Raw genomic sequence first — 23800 nt, 5'->3', positions numbered from 1 at the left:
ATACTTGCCTTTTGTTTCTCATAAAAGAAAGGAAAACGTACAAGTTAGCTTATATAATAACAAATATTTATGGCATGAGACTGTCGTTCCTGCTTTGACAAATAAACATAGGAACATGTGAATAATTACTAATGATGGATGAGAAGAGTAATGCTGATATCACTCACCACCACTAGAGGACGCCACTGATCAATATTCATCATAAACATCACATCCGCATCAGAGACGATTTACTGCTGTCATGAAACTCCTCGCATATCTTGTTTCCTGTTAGTTGTGTACAAGGATCAACACTTAGTCTTTGTGTGGCATATACATGCTGGAAATTATTTCATATGTGAAAGGAAGACAAGAACAAACACAATCGTTAAGTAAAAGAAAGACAAAAAGAAAACCTATGGGTGAGACTTCCGGTTCATTAGGGAAGAGAAGAATACCAACATGCAGTAAACGGTAAAACTGTTTGCGCTACAAACCAGTGTGTTCATCATTAAAACAATACATTAAAATAATATGGTGATACAAACTAATCTGCAAAATCAGGCAGCAAAAGCAGCTGTTTTGTAGGCGATAAGGCTAAAAAAATAGCTGGATGTGGTTGAGACCGGAAGCCACACCCATAAAATTTTAATTGGCTGCGTGCCTTCTTATGGCAGAAATAAGGTAAACATGATTGTTTGCATATAAGTAAAACTAATAGACCAAATCTACAGAGAACCTTTGCAAACTCTTCTGTAGTGTAGAATTGTGGGAAATATCAGCGTACACAGATGCACACTTTGAAAAACATTGAATATATAATTCTGTTTAAGTGATATTTTACACACTTTATTTCAGATATAATAAATTGTGAGGACATAAGAGTCTCTATAAAGAACCAGGCACTAGTATCAATATTTGGATGAAATAGAAAAAACAGTTTTCACATCCCACATTAAAACAATATGACATATTTGTTCATGTTTTAAGCATAAACTCACTTAATTTTGTCCAGTTTTATCAGAAAACAAGACAAGAATTTTTAATCTCAGGTCGATGTATGTTGAATTAAGTATGTTTACACATTTATATTGGAAAACAGGACAAAAATACTGAGGAAGATGTTCAGTTTGAGCAGTGCTTTCAATATTTACTGGCAAGATTTGATCAATTTAAGGCTTTATGCTCTGATTTGAGAGCTTTATAGGATCTTAAAAACAGACCGATATTAACAGAACTAAATGAGAAGTTCACTTACAGAACAAAAATGTACAGATAAATGTACTCACCCCCTTGTCATCCAAGATGTTCATGTCTTTATTTTCTTCAGTCGTAAAGAAATTATGTTTTTTGAGGAAAACTTTTCAGGATTTCTCTCCATAGTGGACTTCAATGGTGCCCCTGAGTTTGAACTTCCAAAATGCCGTTTAAATGCAGCTTCAAAGGGCTCTAAACAATCCCAGTCGAAGAAGAAGAGTCTTATCTAGCGAAACGACTGATAATTTCTGTTTTTTAATTAAAATTTATATACTTTTTGAAGTTGGAGGAGAAAATGAGATGGGGGGTTTTCGACATACCCTAACTGTCTTAAACCAGAATACAGAGCTAGGCAAGATGAGCATTTGAGGTTAAAAATATATATATATATATATATATATATATATGTATATATATAAATTGTAAAAAAAAAATAATAATAATAATTATTACCAATTGTTTACCAAGACCCTTCTTCTTCGACTGGGATCATTTAGAGCCCTTTAAATCTGCATTTAAACTGCATTTTGGAAGTTCAAACTCGTGGGCACCATAGAAGTCCACTATATAGAGAGAAATCCTGAAATGTTTTCCTCAAAAAACATTTCTTTTCGCCTGAAGAAAGAAAAACATGAACATCTTGGATGGACAAGGGGGTGAGTACATTATTTGTAAAATTTTGTTCTGGAAGTGAACAACTTCTTCAAGACCTGCAGAAACCCAAATGGGGATTTCTGAATGGAAACTCAAACAAAAAGTTTTTGCCCTCATAATAGTATAGTTACCGCATCTACCAGCAGGGGCTAACTGGACCACGTTAACCAACCCATAACAACCTGTTCGAAACATAACACAGACTGCTGTGACAGTACTTTCTTAAATATTGTGGAGGACTGACCTAAAGCTGTGAGGAGCATGTGTGGGTGTTTCTCTGATCCGGCCTACAGGATTAAAGGGGTGAGAGGAGGCCGTGAGAGACGCGTCCCATTCTGCACTCACAATCCTCACAACAGACAGACCGCTGACAGTTCAGCAGCTCAGCTGAGGCTTGTGTTTGTGGCAATGGGTCTGCGCTGGCTGTGGAGGCACCGGGTGAGCGGTTTACTGCTGGTGTTAGCACTCTTACTGCTCCTCACGCTCCTGGCCACACACTCGCTGCAGAACAACAGGTGAGAGACTTTAACTAGCAGAACACTAAACAAATTAAATGTTTACATTTGGCAAATGCACATCATGTGGCTTGGTTTCTTTGGTTGATGCAAAAGCTGTTAACCGAACTGAGGTGTTTACTAGGAAACCACACTAGAAAGTTCAGGAATATGGGCTGAAAACAATCTGGTCCGGTTTTGTGTTAAGAGTGCCAATTTCTGCTTCAACAACAGCTGATAGAGCAGAAGTCATCTAATCAGATGTTTCTCCTGCAGAAGACCTACAGCAGACAGAAGGAGCCAGAAAAAAGCTGCTGAGAAACACACGTCACCACTGGCTCCAAACACACAGAAACCGCCTAAACACCCACCGACCGCTAGAGCTGAGCGGCGGAGAGCACATCCACCTGTGGTCTTCCTGAAGACACACCGGACTGGCAGCAGCACCGTGCAGAACATCCTGTTTCGATTCGGGGAACGAGAGAGCGCCACCTTTGCCTTTCCCTCCCGCACGTACCAGTTTAACTACCCAGACAGGTACAACAGACACGGTGCATGATGCACATCACATTTTCAAGAATGTTTCAGTATCTACGAAAGCTCAATTATATGTTAGTCAGAGTACAGAGGTCTGTATTACCTGTTCTTGTTCATCTCAGAGACAGGATTGAAGCAGGATCTTCTGGAAGTGTATAACTTGACCTGTTGACCCTGTTCAAAAGTTTACGTACACTTGAGGTCTTAATGCTGTGGTGTTACTTGAATGATCCACCGCTGTTTTTTTTGTTTTTTGTTTCCCAGAAGATAAAATTAGTCAAATTTACCCTGATATTCAAATTCAAAAAGTTTTCACCCTCTGGCTCCTAATGCATTGTTTCCTTCTGGAGCATCAGTGAGAGTGTGAGTCCCTCAGTTATCCCCAGTGTGAAAAGATGGATCTCAAAATCATGCAGTCATTGTTGGAAACTGTTCAAATACACAAACATGCTGAAAACCCCCCAAAATTGTGGGACCTGAAGGATTTTTCAGAAGAACAGCAGATAGTTTAACTGTTCAGGACAAACAAGGGATTCATGAACAACTGTCACTTAACAAACACACACACACACACACACACACACACACACACACACACACACACACACACACACACACACACACACACACACACACACACACACACACACACACACACACACACACACACACACACACACACACACACACGTTTGGTTTACATGTTTTATGGGGACATTCCATAGGCGTAATGGTTTTTATACTGTACAAACCGTACTTTCTATGGCCCTACACCTACCCTACACCTAAACCTAGCCCTCACAGGAGATTGTGCACACTTTTACTTTGTCAAAAAAACTCATTGTGCATGATTTATAAGTCTGTTTCCTCATGGGGACCTGAGAAATGTCCCCACAAGGTCAAAATCTACTGGTATTCCTATCCTTGTGGGGACATTTGGTCCCCACAACGTGATGAATACCAGGTGCACACACACACACACACACACACACACACGCACACGCACACACAAACACACACAAACACACACACTTGTCAATCAGATAACACGGTATTAAGAATCAAGTGTATGTAAACGTTTGATCTTATTCAGGTCAGTACTAAATAAAAAATAACATGCATTATGCATGATCCCTATTATTTTGGTAAAATTATTAACATTTTGCAGATTCTGCAAGGTGTATGCAAACTATTGACTGCAACTGTAGAATAAAATACTTACAGTTCGATTGATATGTTGCCTGCAAATTGGTTTGTTGGCTTGATCTTGATAAACATGTTAATCAATCAAGGACACTAAAAGACAATCCATTTCATGGTTTAGAGTTTGCAAAGAGTGTAGCGTGGATGCATCAAGTCAGTCATTAACAACGTATTCTTGACCTCCCTCTTCAGACCATTAAACACTGTTCAAGGGTTAATGAGCTTTAAACCAAACAAGTTTTTCAATCTCGCACTCTCTGTCTCAGATTTAGAGCGGTGTTTGTGGACGAGCTGCCGGAGGGTTCATCTCAGTTCGACTTGCTTTGCAGTCATATGCGTCTGGACCTGAGGGAGGTGAGGAAGGTGATGCCCCAGAATGCTGTCTTCATCACACTGTTGCGAGATCCAGTCAAGACCTTTGAGTCAGTGTTCGGGTACTACACCTCCACTTTCCCAGCCTTCTTCAGTGCGTACCGAGCTTCCGCCAACAAAGGCAAATCTGCCCTCGCTGTGTTCCTGGACTCTCCTGAGACCTTCTGGGACCCAAAAGACCCTGGGAACGGCCTGGCCAAGAACCCAATGAGCTTTGACATGGGGCTCAACAACCAAAAGTGGAACGGCTCCTGGCCAGAGGACTTGGCACAGCTAGAGGAAGCGTTTCATCTGGTGATGATTGCTGAGCACTTTGACGAGTCCCTGGTTCTCCTGGGGGCTCTTCTTGGACTAGAGCATGAGGATTTGGCTTACCTTGGGCTCAACGCTCGTGCCAGGAACAGCGTGACGGAGCTGGACAAAAACATGCAGGCAAAAATAAGATCGTGGAATGTGCTGGACACGCTGCTGTATGACTTCTTTGTGCAGGTGTTCTGGGAAAAGGCGGCTCAGTTTGGGTTGGACCGGTTGAAAGCGGAGGTGACACGGCTCAGGGCCTCTACAGAGAACATTCGGCGGAAATGCGTCTCCAGGGCTGAAGTTCCTCCTGGAGATCTGGAGGACCTGCTGCGCCCATGGCAGACAGAAACAGCCACTATCATGGGATATGAGGTGCGGGGGAACCTGTCGCTGCATGATCAGGGGTTCTGCGTTCGGATGATGCTGCCTGAACTTCAGTATCACTCGCACTTGTACTTCAAGCAGTATGGTAGAGATATGAGAGCTGCTCCAGCCGACTGAAACCTGTAATGTTTTAGACCTGGCCTTGGCCAATGGGACTTCATCACTCTTTACAGAACAAGTCTGGTGAAAGACTTGTTCCAAGATGGATTAACTGCATCATCTAAAGGCATAACCACTTCAGGTCTTACAGTGTCTTCTAACAAGCTGAGTCAAGTTGAATCAGGTATCTTTGATTAGGACAGGGGTGTCTAATCCTGCTCCTGGAGGGCCATTGTCCTGCAGAGTTTAACTCCAACCATCTCCAACACATCTACCTGGAACAGGGATGGACAACTTCTGTCCAAAAGGGCATTCTTGTCACTGGAAGGTTCTTGAATGCCTAGTTAGAGCTTGATTAGCTGGTTCAGGTGTTTTTAATTGGAGTTGGTGCTAAACTCTGCAGGATAGTGGCCCTCCAGGACCAAAGTTGCCCATCTCTGACCTGGAAGTTTCTAGTGCAGGGGTGTCCTATCCTGCTCCTAGAGGGCCATTATCCTGCAGAGTTTAGCTCCAACATATCTACCTGGAGGTGTCTAGTACAGGGGTGTCTAATCCTGCACCTCGAGGGCCACTGTCCTGCAGTGTTTAGCTCCAACCCCAATTGAACACCTGAAGAAGCTACTCAAGCTCTAACTACAGTAGGCATACTAGTGTGTTGAGGCAAGTTGGGAGCAAAACTTTGTAGGACACCAGCCCTTCAGGACCGACTTTAGACAACCCTGTTCTACTGAGTCTAGGACAGAGAAAGGCTACAACAGTTTAGCTCCAACCCGAATCAAACACACCTTAAGTTTTTATTTTCTTCGGGGTTAGAGCTAAACTCTGCAGGACATCGGCACTCCAGGACTGACGTTGCCTATCCCTGGTCTAGGAAGTTCTAGAACGGGGTGTCCAATCCTGCTCCTAAAGGGCCAGTGTCCTGCTCCTAAAGGGCCAGTGTCCTGCGGAGTTCAGCTCCAACCCCAATTACTGGCTAATCAAGCTCTTACTAGGCATACTACAACCTTCCAGGCAGATGTGTTGAGGCAACTCTGCTGGACAGTGGCCCTCCAGGACAGAGTTTGGACACTCCTGTTCTAGTGAGCCTAGGATGTATTAGTAAGACCTTGATTAGCTTGTTCAGGTGTGTTTTATTAAAGTTGGAGCTAAACTCTGCAAGTCAGTGGTCCCCTAGGAGCAGGGTTGGACACCACTGGACTAGGCAGAGATACAAAATGTGTAGAGTTAAGGGTACTCCAAGACCGGGGTTGGGATGCACTGGACTACGTTGATGACCTACGCAAGAAACTGATAGAAAAACTTATCAACTTGCATATACACAAAGACTTGATATCATGTACTGTGATAACTATTGGTTACCTGTACGACACTCTTGGTACTTTCACACATATGGCCTTCACTGTAAACCATGGGTGTCCAATTCTGCCCCTGGAGGGTCCCTTTCCTGCAGAGGTTATACTGCCTTCAAATGTTATTGAAAATTTCCTACTGCTCAAATTTTAAGTTTGTTGGATTTAAGTGCTTTGTTGTTGGGAAAAGTAGGAATCATGGAAGACAGCAGGTTCATTCTTGTCTTTACCTTGGGGAAATCATATTTAATATTTAATCAATTCCCAATCCCAATGGATTTAGAATAAAATGTAGCATCCCATTCATTGACAACCATATAAACCAGGGTTTCTCAACTCTGGCCCTCAAGGTCCACTTTCCTACCGAGTTTAGCTCCAGCCTTGATCAAACTGATGTGCCCGTAACTTTCTATTGATCCTGATAACCTTGAATAGCTTGCTCAAGTGTGTTTGATTAGGGTTGGAGCTAAACTCTTCAGGCAAGTGGACCTCAAGGGCCAGGGATATAAATGTTACCCATACCTGCATACATTTACCACACTAGAATCTAAAGTTTTAGTCCAAAAAAATACTGTTTTCGCTTTGTAAAAACCATACAATGTGTATCAAATGGTTATTTATATATGTCGAGGGGGCATTTAATAACGTAACAGTTACTAAATAAATAGTTCTGTCTTCTTGCATGTTTAAAGTTTAAGGCTTGCAAAGTCAGGTATCAAACTTATCTACATTTCCCAGTCGTAAATATGACTTGAGAGGCCATTCATATCTAATTTGCAAACCCAAAGGGTTCAAGAGGGAAATTCAGGGGGTAAATCAGAAATCATTAAAATGTAAAAAAATGCATAAACAAATAAAAATTTTAAATATCAACTAAATTCTCAAAGGGGCTATTTTTATTTACTTATTTTTTAATAAAAAGTTTGTTCACAATAAGACCAGGTTGTTTAAAGAAATAAAATTAATTTTGAATTGATATAGATTGCCAGTAGTTGCTTGTGTTAACAGCAGATTCTTTAAGATATAACTTTACAAAGATGTCTACCTTTAATGCTACCAAATAGAAAAATCAAATAAGAATCAAATCGGAGAATAACTGGAATGCAGGAAATTAAACACCTCAAACGTTCTGGTAATGGAACGCATGTCATATGAATTTGGGTGGAAATGTGTGAATAATATTAAAATCAGGTCACAACACCAAAATAATGATGATGTGAAATGTGACCCAAACCCGTTTTACTTTCTCTCTGAGACATTACCATGAAAATAAATGCTTTCCATTTATACAGCAGTCAGACAAACAGCAAAACACACAAACAGAGACTAAATCACAGTGTTTACAATAGCCAAATCCCATGTTTGCCTGTCAAAGAGTAACGTCTGCACCTCTCGTCTGTCCCGAGAGCCTCGCTGTCTGCTGTCATTAGCGTCAAACACATCCACGCTAATCTGCTTAGCCACCTGCTCCCAGAACTCTTCACATCCTCCTTTATGGTGTGTTTACACATGACAAATACAGGAAAAACAAGAAAATAATAGCAGCAGTCTGTAAAAACTCACGTTTAAATACTAAACAGCAGAACCAACCTATATTGACCCACGTTTTGAACACAAAAAAACAGTCCAGCTCTTCTTGACATCAAATTTGTCAAACTGGACAATTGGAAGTCTGTGCATCACAGGAGCACAAATTCGTCCATACTGCTCTTCTTCTTGATTCGGCCCGGTCTGTCTTTGGTTTTTATATAAGTGACTGAGTCTGACGTACAGCTCATCTCCTCATCATTACGACCCTCCACAAATGTGAAGATGGGGTACTTCTCCTCGGACGACGTCAGAGCCTGTCCATCAAAGGAAAAATGAAGGGACAGTTTGACATTGATTTCAGACATATAATACGAAAGGGCGATAAGCTATGTACCTTAGTGACGTCTTTGCACAGAGTCTGGAAATCCGATCTGCTGCCGGCGTAGAAACCCACCGTACAGCTCGGGTCCATGCGGCTAAATGGCATCTTCCTGACAGTTTTACAGTGAAACGACTGCACAGAGAGAAAAAAAAACAAACACATAGACATGAACATATTCCCTTTAGTTTATTTGTATAGCACTTTTTACAACTTTTTCAGAGAAATGTCTTTGAATGTTATAATAAGTATTCTATAATAATGTAAAACTATAATATATGCTATTACTGTTTTATATTTATATTTTCAATCAGTTTTTATTTTTATATTTTGTTTTATTTTTAAATTGTGTTGAAGTTTTAGTGATTTTATCAGGCGTTTTGTCATTTTTATTAGTGTCGGTTTTTTTAAATAAATGTGTATGTACAGTTTTAATGAAATCTTATTTCAGCATTTAAAAAAAATTAAAACGATAAATGTTGCTACAATCAAAAATAAGTGTTTTTACATTAATTAATAAAATGATTAAGAAAACTTATTTTAGTTAACTATAACCCTGTATTAAAAAACTGGAGGCATTGATATGCATTTAGAGATTTTATTAATATTTTGAATGAGATTTTTTACAAATATTTTTTAATTTTGGTTAAAGTTGTAAGTAATTTTGTTCTGTGTTTTGTCTTTGATATTAGCATATATACATACTATGTAGTTTTTGTTTTAGTACTTTAAACAAAAATAAAAAATGTTGACTTGGCAGCTGAAATAAGACCCTTTTATCAGTTGAAATTATTAATATTTTATTTTATTTAAATTTATTTAAAATTAATTGTAAATAAAAAAATTATTACCATATAGGCAACAAACAGAAGCATTAAAATACAATTTTCAAACTCTGATTTCATATTTACTGTTTTGTACTGTTTTTGGAATTGTATTTTTATTACTTTTTAAAAATGAATAGTTTTATTAATTATTCGTTTAATTTTTGTTTTAGTAATTTTAGTACATCAACTTACAAAAAAAATACTAAAATTATAATTTTTTTTAAAATAATTTATTTCAGCAATTTTGTCCTGTCATTTTGTCATTTTTATTAGTGTCATTTTTTGTATGTATAGCATTTTTTACATTTTATTTCAGCAAATTAATTTAAATGAAAATAATTTATGTACTTTCATTTTTTAAATAAATAAAAAGATTTTAACAATAATATTATTCAATAATGTTTCAAAATGTTTAATCAGTTTAATCAGTTATTATTATTATTATTTTTAAAATGCATGGTATGTAGTCTATTTTAATTTTAGTTTTTGTTTAGTTATTTTAGTACTTTAAACTAAAATCAAAATATGTACACATGGCAACTATCTGAAATAAAACAAGTTTTAAAATCTTTCTCCGTTAACATTTTTTAAATAAACAAAATTTTAAAGAACCATATAGACAACAAACAGAACCATTAAAATACAACTACAGTTTTACTTTGTTTATATTTTTTATTTTCTGTTTTTATATTAATTTTAGATTTCATTTAAATTTTGTACTGTTATTGCAATTTTATAAAAAAAAATTCAAATATGTATTTTTAGTAATTATTAGTTCAGTTTTTGTTTTAGTAATTTTAGAAAAACTGAAATGCATTTTTTTATATTTTATTTTAGTTAAATACATTTTTTTTTTCTATTAGATTTTTTTTTTTAGTTAACTATAATAACCCTGTAAAACAGAAATGGAGGCGTTTATCAGGATGTTCATCTGCTTTTTTTCATACAATGAAAGCAGACTGTGTCCAATGGCTGTCAAGCTCCAAAAAGGACAAAATTATCCAAAAAGATAAAAAATATATATAATAATATAAAGTAGTTTTTAGTCCTCCATTTGGACTTTTACACCAAAATAAATTCCTTATGTGTGTGAACACACTTGGCAATAAAGCTCTTTCTGATTCTGACTGATGCACTTTGGTGGTTGCTGCATAGTAATATTAAGGGCGACTAAACTAATTTCCAGGCGAACGATCCCTTTAAATATGAGCTCACCGCTAAAGGGAAGTTGTCTTGTCGGACATCTACAGAAGTCTGACAGTAATGAGGATCCAAATAGATCAGCTGATCATCTGCATGACAAACAACACACAGATGTTGAGCAATTCATTACACATTCATACACAAACGCACATCACGTGACTCACCCTGGAATCCCACAAAGAACAGCGAGTGTTTGGGTTTCCCTCCGATGATTCCCATGCAGCACCGCAGCTCCAGCAACCTCTGCAGACACAGAGAGAGAAAACATGAGCTCAGATCATCACAGCAAAGTCCCTTCATACAGTCAAGCCCGAAATTATTCATACCCCTGGCAAATTCTGACTTAAAGTTACTTTTATTCAACCAGCAAGTTTTTTTTTTGACCGGAAATGACAAAGGCTTCTCCCAAAAGATAATAAGATGATGTACGTATTTATGTAAGAGGCATCATTGTGGGAAAAAAATATTTTTTACATTTATTTACATTTGAACAAAAAGCGGCATGTCCAGAATTATTCATACCCTTTGCAAACTGTCACAGACTATGGGAAAATCCAAAGTTCTATACCATTCCAAATAGTCCAAGCTGTTCTAAAGCATCCTAATTACCCTGATTCATTGGCAACAGCTGTTTTAATCAACTCAACAGGTGAAAAACAGAAGCTCTTTGCTGTTGGTTTGTGGACAGTCATGGCTAAGACAAAGGAGCTCACTGAGGACCTGCGGCTGCGCATTGTGGCTGCTCACAAGTCAGGAAAGGACTATAAGACCATATCTAAATGTTTTGAAGTTCCAGTGGCTACAGTGCAAAGTATTATTGAAAAATACAAGACGTTTCGCACTGTGAAAAATCTCAGAGGACATGGTTTAGAAGCCAAAAGTGAAACCTGTGCTGGCCAGGAGGATAGTGAGAGAGGTAGAAAAGAATTCAAGGATCACCACCAAGGCCATCCTGATGAATCTGGGCTCTGCTGGTGGCAACATCTCAAGGCAGACAGTCCAACGGACACTGAACACCACTGGGTTCCACAGACGCAGACCAAGGAGGACACCACTTCTCCAGATAAGGCACACAAAAGCCTGCTTGGCCTTTGCAAATGCTCATCTGGAAAAGAAGAAGACTTCTGGTCTTCTGTTTTATGATCAGATGAATAAAAAAATGTAACTGTTTGGCCACAATGATGTAGCCTTCATTTGGCGAAAAAAGGAGAAGCCTTCAACATCATCCCCACTGTCAAACGAGGGAACCTAATGTTTTGGGAGTGTTTTTCAGCCGGTGGACCAGGGAACCTAATCACAGTAAACGGCACCATGAAAAAGGAGCAATGCATCAAAATTCTCAATAACAACATCAGGCAGTCTGCAGAGAAACTTGGCCTTGGGCACCAGTGGACATTTCAGCATGACAACGACCCAAAACACACAGCAAAAGTGGTGAAGAAATGGTTAGCAGACAAAAACGTTAATGTTTTGCAGTGGCCCAGCCAGAGTCCTGACTTAAATCCAATTGAGAATCTTTGATGTGAGCTAAAGATCAGGGTGACGGCAAGGAGACCCTCCAACCTGAAAGAGTTGGAGCTCATCGCTAAAGATGAATGGGCAAAAATACCAGTGGAGACATGCAGACAGCTAATCAGCAATTATAGGAAGTGTTTGACTGCTGTAATAGCCAATAAAGGCTTTTCTATTGATTGAAAAGGGTATGAATAATTTTGGACATGACACTTTTTTCCACAATGATGCCTCTTGTACATCGTCTTACTATCTTTTGGGAGAAGCCAGTGTCATTTCTAATCAAAAAAAAAAAAAACTTGCTGGTTGAATAAAAGTAACTAAGTCAGAATTTGCCAGGGGTATGAATCATTTCAGGCTTGACTGTATGTATGTATGTGCGTGTGTTTATATGTCGTAACACACCTTGACACAACGAGTGTAAGCAGGATTCAACATATCTGACCCCAAACGCACAGGCACCAGCAGAACCAGTGGTTTCCAGCCAGACCTGCACCTCACTGAGAGATTCGTATGGGACGTCCCGCACAGGTTTAACACATCTCCAACATACACTACAGAGAAACACAGACATTTAGACTTGGGGTGTTACAGCATGTACACAAAAGTACCATCTTTTCTGGCAAACTACAGGTAATGAGACACACTGCTGGGAATTTTCTGAAAAAAACAAAAAAAAAAAGACTGTGTCCAGATAAGAAAAGAACAGGGATCTCTAAAACACACTAGGATTGATTGGTAATTAATGACTGACTAACTGACCTGTACAGTCCTGAGCCACATACACCGCCAGATCGGACACTTCAGACGCTGCCACCGCCTTCCTGAAACACACCAACAAATGCTTACCCTCAACTATCACTGAAAGGATTCATTATTTACATGCAATTTAATATACAATTTGAAAATTAATATATTCAGGGGTGCACATAAGTGGTCCGCAGGTTCACATACACGAACAAAATAAGCAAATGCGCTGGGTAAATAAGTTTGTGTACTGACATGGTTGCAGCTGTTAATGTACAATTACCATTTTAGATCGACAAACTGTAATACTGCATAAGATTTGTATTCGAACTGAAAGCATAATTATAGGTTATTTGCTGCCGTTTTCAAAGCACAATGCAAAAACGTGACATTTGATTCACACACTTTAATCCGGAGCACGAATACTGAAGGCCGTCCGGCGTCCGCATCCGCAGACCGTTTGCATTATGTACTTGCTGGCAACCCGTCAAAATAAAATCTTGGGAAAAATCGCGCCCCCCCCCCCAGCTCGCGTGGTGGGTAAACACGCTACTGCTGACAAATATAAACCTTAACAGTAATAAAATATTATATTAGCATTAGCAAAATAAATAAAATAAAAACGGTTTTAATCAGTCCCAACGAAATAAAACAAACTTTTACTAAAACTAAAATAGAAAAAAAAAAAAATAATTATGAAAACAAAATAGACATAAAATTAAATGGAATATAAAAAATAAAATAAAAATGAGTAAAACAAATTGCTAAAACTTTAACTAAAATTAAAATGGAAAATAAAAAAAAATATAAATGATGCAAAAATAAATAAAAACTAAAGAAAAAATAATAATAAAAATGACCAAAACAGGGTCCAAAACTTTACTTTAGTGATTAACTTAAAGACAGCAATACAGTAGAAAAATAGATACAAAAAAAGTGATTTAAAAAAAAAAAATACTGAATACTTTTATGCCAGTCTAAAGTAGTCTAACAATACTACAGAAATTGAATGCAGTTATTTGAATGTAAAATAAAACAGCGTCTTCACTGTAATAGTTAAACATGCTTTGTTTCTTATTAAAATAAACTACAAATGTCCTTCATTCAAGAGTAGTGAGTGATTCTTCTTTTTGTATTTTTACGTTTTATTAATATTATGCACACAAATGGCAGAAGAAATATTATGTGTTGCCGGTTAAAGTGGCACACAGATCCAATATACTGTTACACATCATTTCATTCTCAACCGTTTATGATCATTTAAGACATAACTGACAAGGTTTTACATAAATAATCCCCAAGCGCCTCATTTTGAAATATTTTTGTGTGTATGTATGTAAAAAAAAAAGCAAAATAATCTGCCAGTGGGGTAAGCAAAACAGAAAACAATATTATTTTTCTTACCTTATTGGCAGATTATTTTGCTTGTTTTACGCAAAAATGCATTTAATTTTGAATAGTTTTAGCTGGAAACGACAAAAAAATCTAAGAAAGAAAAAGCATTTTTTTACAGGGCACCTTCATATTTCCTCAGTTTACCCTTATGGCTGATGTGTTTCCAGATCAGTTGATACATTCCCAGTGCTTTATCCCAGTGTTTTATTCACTTACTGCAGTATGTGAGCAGCGATGGCCGGTCCGTACCAGTCGCCCGCTCGCTTCCCAGAGGCCCTACCCAACTCCACCAGCCGGTGCAGGCCGAACGGAGCGGAGGGCAGATCGCCGAACCAGGACACGATCCTCCGGTGAGTCCTTTCCTCGTTAGTCTCGCTGTCTAATGTGTTTCCTAGACTGCGTCTGCGAGGTTTTCCCGAGTCTCGCCGGCTCTCTCTGAGGGAGTCGTCCAGCATGTGCGTGTCCAGCACCTCCAGGTCATCTTTGGTCTGATGATGTGTCGCAGGCCACGTCCAGCCTGAAGAGAGTCAATACAGAACTGAGGAATGACATGATTATTTTTGTATATAATATGTATTTAGTATACTGTGAAAGTATATTACAATTTTAAATAACTGTTTTCTATGTGAATATATTGTCAAGTGTAATTTATTCCTGCGATCAAAGCTGAATTTTTAGCATGCATATCATTTTTATTCAGAATTTCAAATAATACTAAGAAAAATACAAGATACAAGAAAAAAAAAAACATTTGGTAAAAAAAAACCCTTTTAAAAATTCACAGGCTTAAAATATTTTTAAAGTTCGGATAGACTAATATTAATTAATCTGATACAAAAACATATGAAAATTATTTCAGATCAAAAATTGTAATATCGCTTAAAAATATATCTTTTTTAAAAACCTAAAAAAAAGTTGATGATTTTTTATTAATCCAATACTAAAAAATATATATGCATATACTTAAAAAATGATGCGATTTTTGCAACATTTAACAAAGGAGGTGAAAAAATGTTTCTTTAAAAAATATATATAAATAAATAAAATGGAAAACAATTTAACTCAATTCAATACAATTCTACAATTTAACTAAACTTAAAATAGAAATTATACAAAATGTAACCCAATACTTAAAAATATATGCATATACTAAAAATATATGATGCACTTTTTGCAACTTTAAAAACAAAATACAGATCAAAAATGGTTATATCGCGTAAAACATATTTTAAACATCTAAAACCTAACAAACAAACAGCAATAGCAAAAAAGAAGTAAATGACGTGTAACACATTTGTAACGTTTGGTCAGATTAATATTACTTAATCCCATGTAGAAACTCTTTTTTTTAGGAGGTGAGAAAATGTCTCTTTAAAACAAAACACACCAAAATAAATAATAAATGAAATAAAAATAAATTTAATTAAATAAATGTGAATTTTTACAGTCTCAACAAATTTTTAAATTTCAGACTGATTAATATTAATTAATCCAATACTAAATAATATTTGCAATCTTAAAAATCTAAAAAAAATTTCAGATTATTATTTATCTCATGTTTTCTGTTTAATTTAAATAAAATAATTAAAAAAAAAAAAGTAAAAAAAAAACAAACAAAAAAAACAGCAGACCCAAACAAAGTTTGGATAGATTAATTTTAATTAATCCGATACTTAAAAATATATGCATATACTTAAAATATATGATGGAATTTTTTTTTTACAAAATTGTCTTCCAGATCAAAAATGGTTATATTGCTTAAAATATACATTTTAAACATCTAAAAATAAACAAACAAAAAAATCTGGTCAGATTAATATTAATTAATCCCATGTGAAAATGTCTTTTTAAAAAAACAAAAACACACCAAAATAAATAAATAAATAAATAAATAAAAATTAATTTAAATAAATTCTGTGAATTTTTAGAGTCTTAGCACATTTTTAAATGTTCAAATAGACCACTATTAATTAATCCGATAAATAATATTGCAACCTTAAAAATTAAATGATGTGTAACACATTTTTAACTTTTGGTCAGATTAATATTAATTAATCCCTTGTAGAAACTTTTTTACAAAAAAACAAAACAAAACACCAAAATAAATAAATAAATAAATAAAATCAATTTACATAAATAAATAAATGATGTGAATTTTCACAGTCCTAACACATTTTTAAAGTTTGGTCAAACAAGTATTAATTCATCCAATAAATCACAAATGATTATATCTTTTAAAAAACATATATTTTTTTAAATATGTAAAAATCAAAAACAAAATGACACCAAAAATAAAATAAAATAAAATATGAATGTTTTCATAGTTTGGTCAGATTAACAATTATTAATTGCATATTAAAAACTTCTGAAAAAATATTTCTGCACTTTTCAGAAACGTTTAACATTTTAATATCCAAAATGGTTAGGTCTCTTAATTTTTTTTTAACATTTGTATTAAAAAGTAATAATAATGAAATGATTAAAAAAATAAATGATGCATAATTTCACAGCCTTAACGCATTTTCAAAGTTTATTCAGGCCAATATTGATTAATCCCTTACTAAAAACTATATTTAGAACGCCTTCCAGCTCAAAAATGTCTGAATGAATTTTAAGGTTTATTCAGTGCATCATGCAGTGTGTTTGTACCTGTGGGCATCATGTGCAACATCAGTCCCTGAGCTAACAGCATCTGTGCGCTGCGGAGCATGCAGCCCCATCCTGCGTCAGACGTGAGACTAGAGCCGTCCAACGACTGGAAACCCTTCCTATAGGTCATCCACATCAGAGAGGAGAACGCCCGCCGGAAACTCTCCCGCTCTCCTGAGAGAAAACACGCTTAAGTAAAAACACGACACACACAAACACACACACACAGAGACATAAGCGTCCTGTCCTGCTTACCACTGTAACTCAACTGATAGGACTGTCCCAGTAGACACACAGGACAGCTCTTACTGAGACGCGGCTTGCTCTTTAGAGACCAACCTGAGGAGAAACAAAGATGCTTGCAGATGACAGACTCATATGGAATCATGCATGAATGAATTGGAGTCTGACTTCAAAATCTGGGTTTAGTGAAATAGGTCGTTGAGTGAGGGAGGAAGGTAAAGGTCAAAACTATCAAAAGCTAAAAAAAAAAAAAAAACTACAGAAACAGATACACTACAGTTCAAAATTAATAATTTAGTTCTTCAAGGACACATTAAATCAATCAAAAGTGACAGTAAAGACATGTATAATGTTATAAAGATTTCAAATTAATGCTGAATATTCATCAAATAATCATGAAAAATAATCAGTTTCCACAAAAATATGAAGCAGCACAACTGTTTCCAACATTGACAATAATCAAATTTTCCTTGAGCAGGAAATTATTTCTATATTGGAATGATATCTGAAGGATCATGTGACACTGAAGACTGAAGTAATGATGCTAAAAATTCAGCTTTGCATCACAGAAATTAATTCCATTTTACAATATATTCACAATAGAAAAATGTTCCAAATTGCAATAATATTTCACTGTTTTTACTGTATTTTTGATCAAATAAATGCAGCCCTGATGAGCAGAAGAGACTTTTTTCTTCTTTCAACACTAAAATTATCTATAAAACTAACATTTGATACTCTTACAGTTCCTAAACTTTGGATCAACAGTGTATGTGCAAAAATATTGTTACATTCAGCAAGAACAAGGATGCACTGCATTGATAAAAAGCGACTGTAAATACATAAATAATGTTACAAAATATTTCTATTTTAAATAAATGCTGTTCGCTTGACATTTCTATTATTCAAAGTATCCTAAAAAAAAAATAAAAGAATTAATTAAATTAAAAGAAATTTGTGCTGTAAAATCGATTAATCATGATTAATCACATCCAGAATAAAAGTTTTTGTGTGTGCACTGTTAATATTTATTATTTATATATTTACATATGCATGTATATATTAAAAAAGTTAGGTTTATATATTCAATATATTTATATATAAGTCACATGAATATAAATATATACATGTAAATATTTTCTAAATATGTACTGTATAGCACAAACACATATTAAGGGGAGACACTGCAGGCAAAAACTCTTTTTTTGAGATTTTGGGCTTTTTGGGTTTTCATAAAGTGTTTTTTCAGAGAGAAAACATCCAAAAGACACTGTTAAGTGTTTCTTGTATAGCCCTTTATCTATTTGTGTCGACAGATTTCAATTACAATGCATATTTTTAAAGGCCGTTTTCTTAAAATGAGTTTTTTCTCCTACACTTCAGTAGCACTTACACACACCAAACTTTTAATTTTTATTCCTGTGTAAATCCTGAAGGTTTTAATAGAGCGATTTGTTCGTTTAGAATTTCCTTGATTTTATACATTTTATTCCCCCAAAAATGGTAAAAAAAAAAAAAAAAAAAGTTTTTTTCTGAATTATGTCGTGAATACAGTTTTTTTTTGTCGTGATGAAATGAGATACCAAAAATCCCCTCTGTAAAAACATTTGACTCCAATATGTCAAAAGACAAATAAACAAGAATTTTGAATCTGACTTCATCCAGTGTTTAGATTTTTGTACTAGAAATTTATGCAAATGAGTGCATATTTAATTAAATAATGCCTCATTTGCATATTTAAACCCAACATGTTATAAAACTTGTAATACAAAAAATGTTTGCAATATCACTGTAATCAATTAACTCAGTAAGTGAGGTGACTGCAGTGTCTCACCTTAAATAAACAAATACTTTTGTTCTGGTTGCAATTAATCGTGATTAATTGTTTGAACAGCGCTAAAATAAATAAAAAATGACAGAAGATAAATACTGCACTTAAAAACTGCTCCCCATACCTCTATATCTGACGTTATTCCATGCTGAAATGAGTTTGGTTTTGAGTTTGGCCTTGTCTTTTGTCTCCTGGACCTGTCCGTCGTCATCTGCGCTGAGATCCAGCAAGCCTGGGTTCGACAGGTTGACCACCTCAAATGACGCAAGGTCATCTATGGGCTCCATCCCATCGTCAAACTCATCACTCACATCCATGACCCACGGGATATTGTTGCCATAATCCCTGCTGTCCAATCAGAATAGGGATGCGAGCCGCTCAGGCTCTTCTGGATGTTAGGTAGCAGTGAAGCTGTTGAACAGTGAAATAAAGGTTAATATGTTGCTAGAGGTTGGCAAACAGCTCTTTGAAGCGAAATACTGAGCCATGTGACAACCATGTGACTGAAGGAATCTTAAAAATGTGTCAAAGCAAATGTAAAACCATATTATCACTAAACTCCCATCAAAGGTCCTACAATAATAGAGTTTTGTTACATAATAATATTATTTTTCCAAGTAACTAGTAAAGTAACACATTACTTTAAATTGACAAGAAAATGTCTGAGTTACTTTTTTCACCCATTTATTGATTAAAAGCTCTCCTGTCCCCATGTTGAGAGGAATTGTGTTACTTTAAGATGTTACTTTAGTTGTAGAATAAATGTGAACATGCATTAATTCATCTCACTCACTAAAAAAAAACAGATACATTATTCCTCAAAATGGATAAAAACAGTGATATTCAATGCAAACCTGCAATAATTAAATATGTTAAATAATACAAATATCATTTATGTATTTAATCCCATTTTAACAACCAATTTCTTTGCTGCCGGCCTTCGATGATCCAATTCATCCATACTAATAAGCAAAAATTACTCAAGATAATCTAACATTTGTTTTCCTTTTTTTTTTTCATTGCTGAACAGTTGACATTTTTCTTCTGTGGTCTACTGTACAGACATGAATTTACTTTTCTCTAAGTCTGAGGCTTTTGGTATAAAAAAGCTTTTACATTTGCATATTAAAAACAAACAAGCAAGCCCTGCCCAGATTTAAAAAGTAACGCAAAAGTAATGTAAATCATTACTTTCAATAAAAAGTAACTAAGTAACGTTCTTCGTTACTTTTTAGAGAGTAACTCAATATTGTAATGCATTACTTTTAAAAGTAACTTTCCCCAACACTGGTGTTTAGACATATTTTAGGTGTATATGCATTAAATACACGACTCCAGTTTATCTTCCCTTTAAATGCGACATTGTGACACTACTACACTAAACTAATGGGGTATTATGGTAACGTTACTCTGAGATTTAACGTACTCTTTAATGGAAACGGTTACTCTTGGTCATACTGTGGTGGTACCATGTCCAAATGTACAATATCTCATCACTATTTGGACGGTTTACAGTGGATTTAAGCTTTGAGATTGACTACATAATGTAAGTTTGTTGATGCGGAAATCATGTTTATATTTAAAGATTCGACTCTCGGATAAACAGACGAGTCACTTTTAGCCACGAAGGCTACTTTATACTTATAACGTAGTAAAATACTTACCTTAAAAGCTGTTTTAACTGTCATGTCATTGTGATAATCGCAGGATTTCAGCTGGAAACTTTCCACACTACAAACATACCGCAACGGAACTGCCTTGGTTTCACTGCCTGACTATAACTCCGCCCCTTCCCTCCTTTACTCGACAACGAAACTCGTATCTGTCTTCTGATTGGATGACAGGCTCCTCAGTGCTCTCTGATTGGTCAACTGAGCGGCTAGGGGCAGATCTGAGAATGTCCTGAATAAGTAAGGCAAGCTTTTTTTATAACTTTTACCCCTGGTTTCACAGACAAGGCTTAAACCTAGTCCCAGACTAAAATATAAATCTGAGCTTTGTCAAATTAAAGAAACTTGTACTGACCGACCTTAAGGGGCACTGCAGGCTTTTTCATGCACTTGTCAAGTTTGAGATTTTGGGCTTTTTGATTTTTCATAAAGTGTTTTTTTTTTTCAGACTAGTGGAAAGAAAACATCCAAAAAACACTGTTAAAGTGTTTCTTTTATAGCACTATATCTATTTGTGTCAATAGATTTCAATTACAATACATATTCTCAAAATGAGCCAAAAATCTCCACTTCAGTAGAACTTACACACACCAAACTTAACATGTCTATTCCTGTCTATATCCTGAAGGTTTTTACAGAAGGATTGGTTCTCTTTAAAAACTTTTGACTCTCAAAAAAAATTAAACAAGAATTTTGAAAATGACTTCATCCAGTGTTTAGATTTTTGTACTAGAAATGTATGCAAATGAGCACACATTTAATTAAATAATGCCTCATTTGTATATTTAAACCTAACATTTTATAAAAATTGTAATACAAAAAATGTTTGCAATTATCAATGTAATCAATCAACTGAGTAAGTAAGGTGATAACTATTAGTTTTTTGTTTTTTACCCTGTTCACCTGCAGTGTCTCGCCTTAAATAGCAGTGTTTGTTTTGTCTCAAGATGCACACCAGTAATGTTGTTTTCAAAGACATGTTTATAATAAGCTGACCAGATTTCTGAAATGAAAACCGGGGACATTTCCTAGTGGTCAAATATCACTGAAATCTCACTTGTGATTATCTACGAATTAAAAAAGCAGGGACAAATGTTTTTGTTTTTTATTTGTTGTGGGTAATAATTTTATATCATAATTGATAACTACAGTGTAGTTTAAGTATCAAACTTAACATAGTTTTTTATTACAATAGTAAATATCTATTGAGAGCATATGATAAATAAAACTCTGTTTAGCAAATATGTTATTTAACATTTTCACAACTGCGAGTACAATAATTACAACTTTTGGAATTCCAAATTTTATGTTAATGCATTTGAAAATGGATCTTTTCTATCCCTAATCAGGCTTATGTTTTTGTATTTTAGGCTCAAAATATGTTTTGAACATGGGGACATTTCCAGGAACAGCTCCAGTTGGGGACAGGACACCAAAAACCAGGACTGTCCCCGGAAAACGGGGACACACTAGTTTATTAAAAATACTTGTCCTGATCGAACTATGGCCTAATCCTGGCTTTAGTCTTAAACCCTGTCTGTTGAACCAATGTTTAAAACATACTAGTATTTTTTAATGCTACTATCTTTTTAGATATTAGTATTTATTTTATTAGGTACTAGTACTTATTTGTTAGATGGTGCTTTTTCTTTAGATGCTAGTGTTTATTTTTAGGTACTAGTACCTTTTTAAAAGACACTACTTATTCAGTAGGCACTCGTACCTATTAATAGATACAAGTATTTATTTATAGATATTAGATTATTATTTATTCATTAGTTCTTATTTATTAGATAATATTGCTTATTCATTAGATACTTATTGATTAGATACTAGAACTTATTCCAAATAAGTAAGATTTTTAATTGAACTCTACTGTGGCCATTCTGACTAATCACATAAAACTAGTAAAGAAGCAGTAGTGACTAGTAAGATAAGAATTGTTACTCATAACAATTACAAAAGATACTAGTGCCTATTAGTATTATTATCAAATAAATAAATAAATAGTATCTATTAAATAAATGTAAAAAAATGTAATAGAATTTAATAAATAAGTACTAATATCTAATGAATACTTACCAGTAATATTTAAAAAGAAACTGGTCACTATTGGAATAATGAATAGGTGTTATCAAAAACAGAATAACTTCATAAAGAACTAGTGAGAATGTACATTAATATGAATACATTTACAACTCTTGCACTACAAATACCATTATAAACATTACAAACCATCAACTATTAACTATTAAAACCATTAAAAAATGGTTTCCTTTAGTGTGTTTTGAGACATTTTCCATTAGGATTTAGTAGCTTTAACATGCCACCAATAGAAGGTGACAAATTCCCAGTAGAGAAACATAGGGGCCATTGGTTTTCATTAAAACCAATACAGTTACCATTACAAGTTCTGTGATGGTTTCTATTGCTTTTTTCAGCGTAATCATGATTTGTGAATTCAGGAGACATGGTCGCTTCAGTCCGAAATTGGTGGTTTTTTTTATGTCACTCTTAATTTTAAAATATGTTTAGCTGAAAATCTTGACATCCGTGATTTGTGATTTTTTTTTTTTTCACAGTACAGCTCTTGTCCATCAAACCCTCAGTAAGTCCGCTAGTCAGAAATGTGAAAAATAGACGTTCTTCATGATTAATGGCTATGCCCAATAAATATGAAGTGGGACCATAAGATACTAAATCACTTTTTTGATGAAGTCTGATTTGTGAACAATCACATTTTATTGCGTTTCATAATTTTTCAGTGCTCTGTTGTGATTTATGAAACATTTAACAGTAGTTTTAATTTTACCCTTTCTTGAGTCCTTAACATCACTAATCTAATTTGTGAAATGTTTCATAGTACAGATTTGGTCAGTTATCCCTTTCCTGACCCTCGCTATTCTGATTTGTGATTTTCTAAGTGCTTGACTCTGCTATTCTCATTTATGAAAGGCTTTACAGTACAGTTTCGGTTAGTTAACCCTTTCATGAGTCTTTAACTTTACCATTCTGATTTGTTTAACTTTTCAAAGTGGTCACTAAGTCCTGAAAAATCATGATTCTCTTAATATTTCTTAATATTTTTATTAAGTCTAAAAATTCAATTTAGCACAAGCAGGTCTGGAGGAAAGATATTGTCTAGATGCATTTTTTTTTTTAAGTAAAGCATAAATGGGATAATGT

The 23800-nt window shown here is 35.1% G+C and overlaps 2 protein-coding genes across 2 annotated transcripts; one reads left to right on the top strand and one right to left on the bottom strand.

Moving 5' to 3' along the window:
- The first annotated feature begins 2151 nt into the window (after nt 1-2151).
- LOC141293068 (galactose-3-O-sulfotransferase 2) lies at nt 2152-7427 on the top strand. The gene is made up of 3 exons (XM_073825148.1): nt 2152-2405; nt 2661-2921; nt 4391-7427. The coding sequence occupies exons 1-3, from the start codon at nt 2152-2154 to the stop codon at nt 5295-5297; spliced, it is 1422 nt and encodes a 473-aa protein (XP_073681249.1). The 3' UTR covers nt 5298-7427.
- Nucleotides 7428-7519: 92 nt separating this feature from the next.
- On the bottom strand, nt 7520-20712 carry LOC141331760 (cysteine protease atg4da-like). The gene is made up of 11 exons (XM_073836793.1): nt 20609-20712; nt 19069-19355; nt 17126-17209; nt 16871-17044; nt 14438-14738; nt 12842-12903; nt 12485-12633; nt 10732-10810; nt 10580-10656; nt 8553-8672; nt 7520-8472 (listed from the first exon to the last, which is right to left on the bottom strand). The coding sequence occupies exons 2-11, from the start codon at nt 19259-19261 to the stop codon at nt 8308-8310; spliced, it is 1404 nt and encodes a 467-aa protein (XP_073692894.1). The 5' UTR covers nt 19262-19355; nt 20609-20712; the 3' UTR covers nt 7520-8307.
- Nucleotides 20713-23800: the final 3088 nt, after the last annotated feature.

The sequence above is a fragment of the Garra rufa genome, chromosome 1 (genome assembly GCF_049309525.1).
Source record: "Garra rufa chromosome 1, GarRuf1.0, whole genome shotgun sequence".
NCBI classification, from domain to species: domain Eukaryota; kingdom Metazoa; phylum Chordata; class Actinopteri; order Cypriniformes; family Cyprinidae; genus Garra; species Garra rufa.
Note: the sequence above shows the minus strand (reverse complement) of the source record. Positions and strands in the feature narration are given on the sequence as shown.

Coding starts and splice junctions, on each gene's coding strand:
- LOC141293068 (XM_073825148.1), top strand. CDS start 2,152: ATGTGTGGGTGTTTCTCTGATCCGGCCTACAGGATTAAAGGGGTGAGA. Junction 2,406..2,660: donor CACTCGCTGCAGAACAACAG/GTGAGAGACTTT, acceptor TTTCTCCTGCAG/AAGACCTACAGCAGACAGAA. Junction 2,922..4,390: donor CAGTTTAACTACCCAGACAG/GTACAACAGACA, acceptor TCTCTGTCTCAG/ATTTAGAGCGGTGTTTGTGG.
- LOC141331760 (XM_073836793.1), bottom strand. CDS start 19,261: ATGGATGTGAGTGATGAGTTTGACGATGGGATGGAGCCCATAGATGAC. Junction 17,210..19,068: donor GAATAACGTCAGATATAGAG/GTATGGGGAGCA, acceptor GTTTCTCCTCAG/GTTGGTCTCTAAAGAGCAAG. Junction 12,634..12,841: donor TGTGGCTCAGGACTGTACAG/GTCAGTTAGTCA, acceptor GTTTCTCTGTAG/TGTATGTTGGAGATGTGTTA.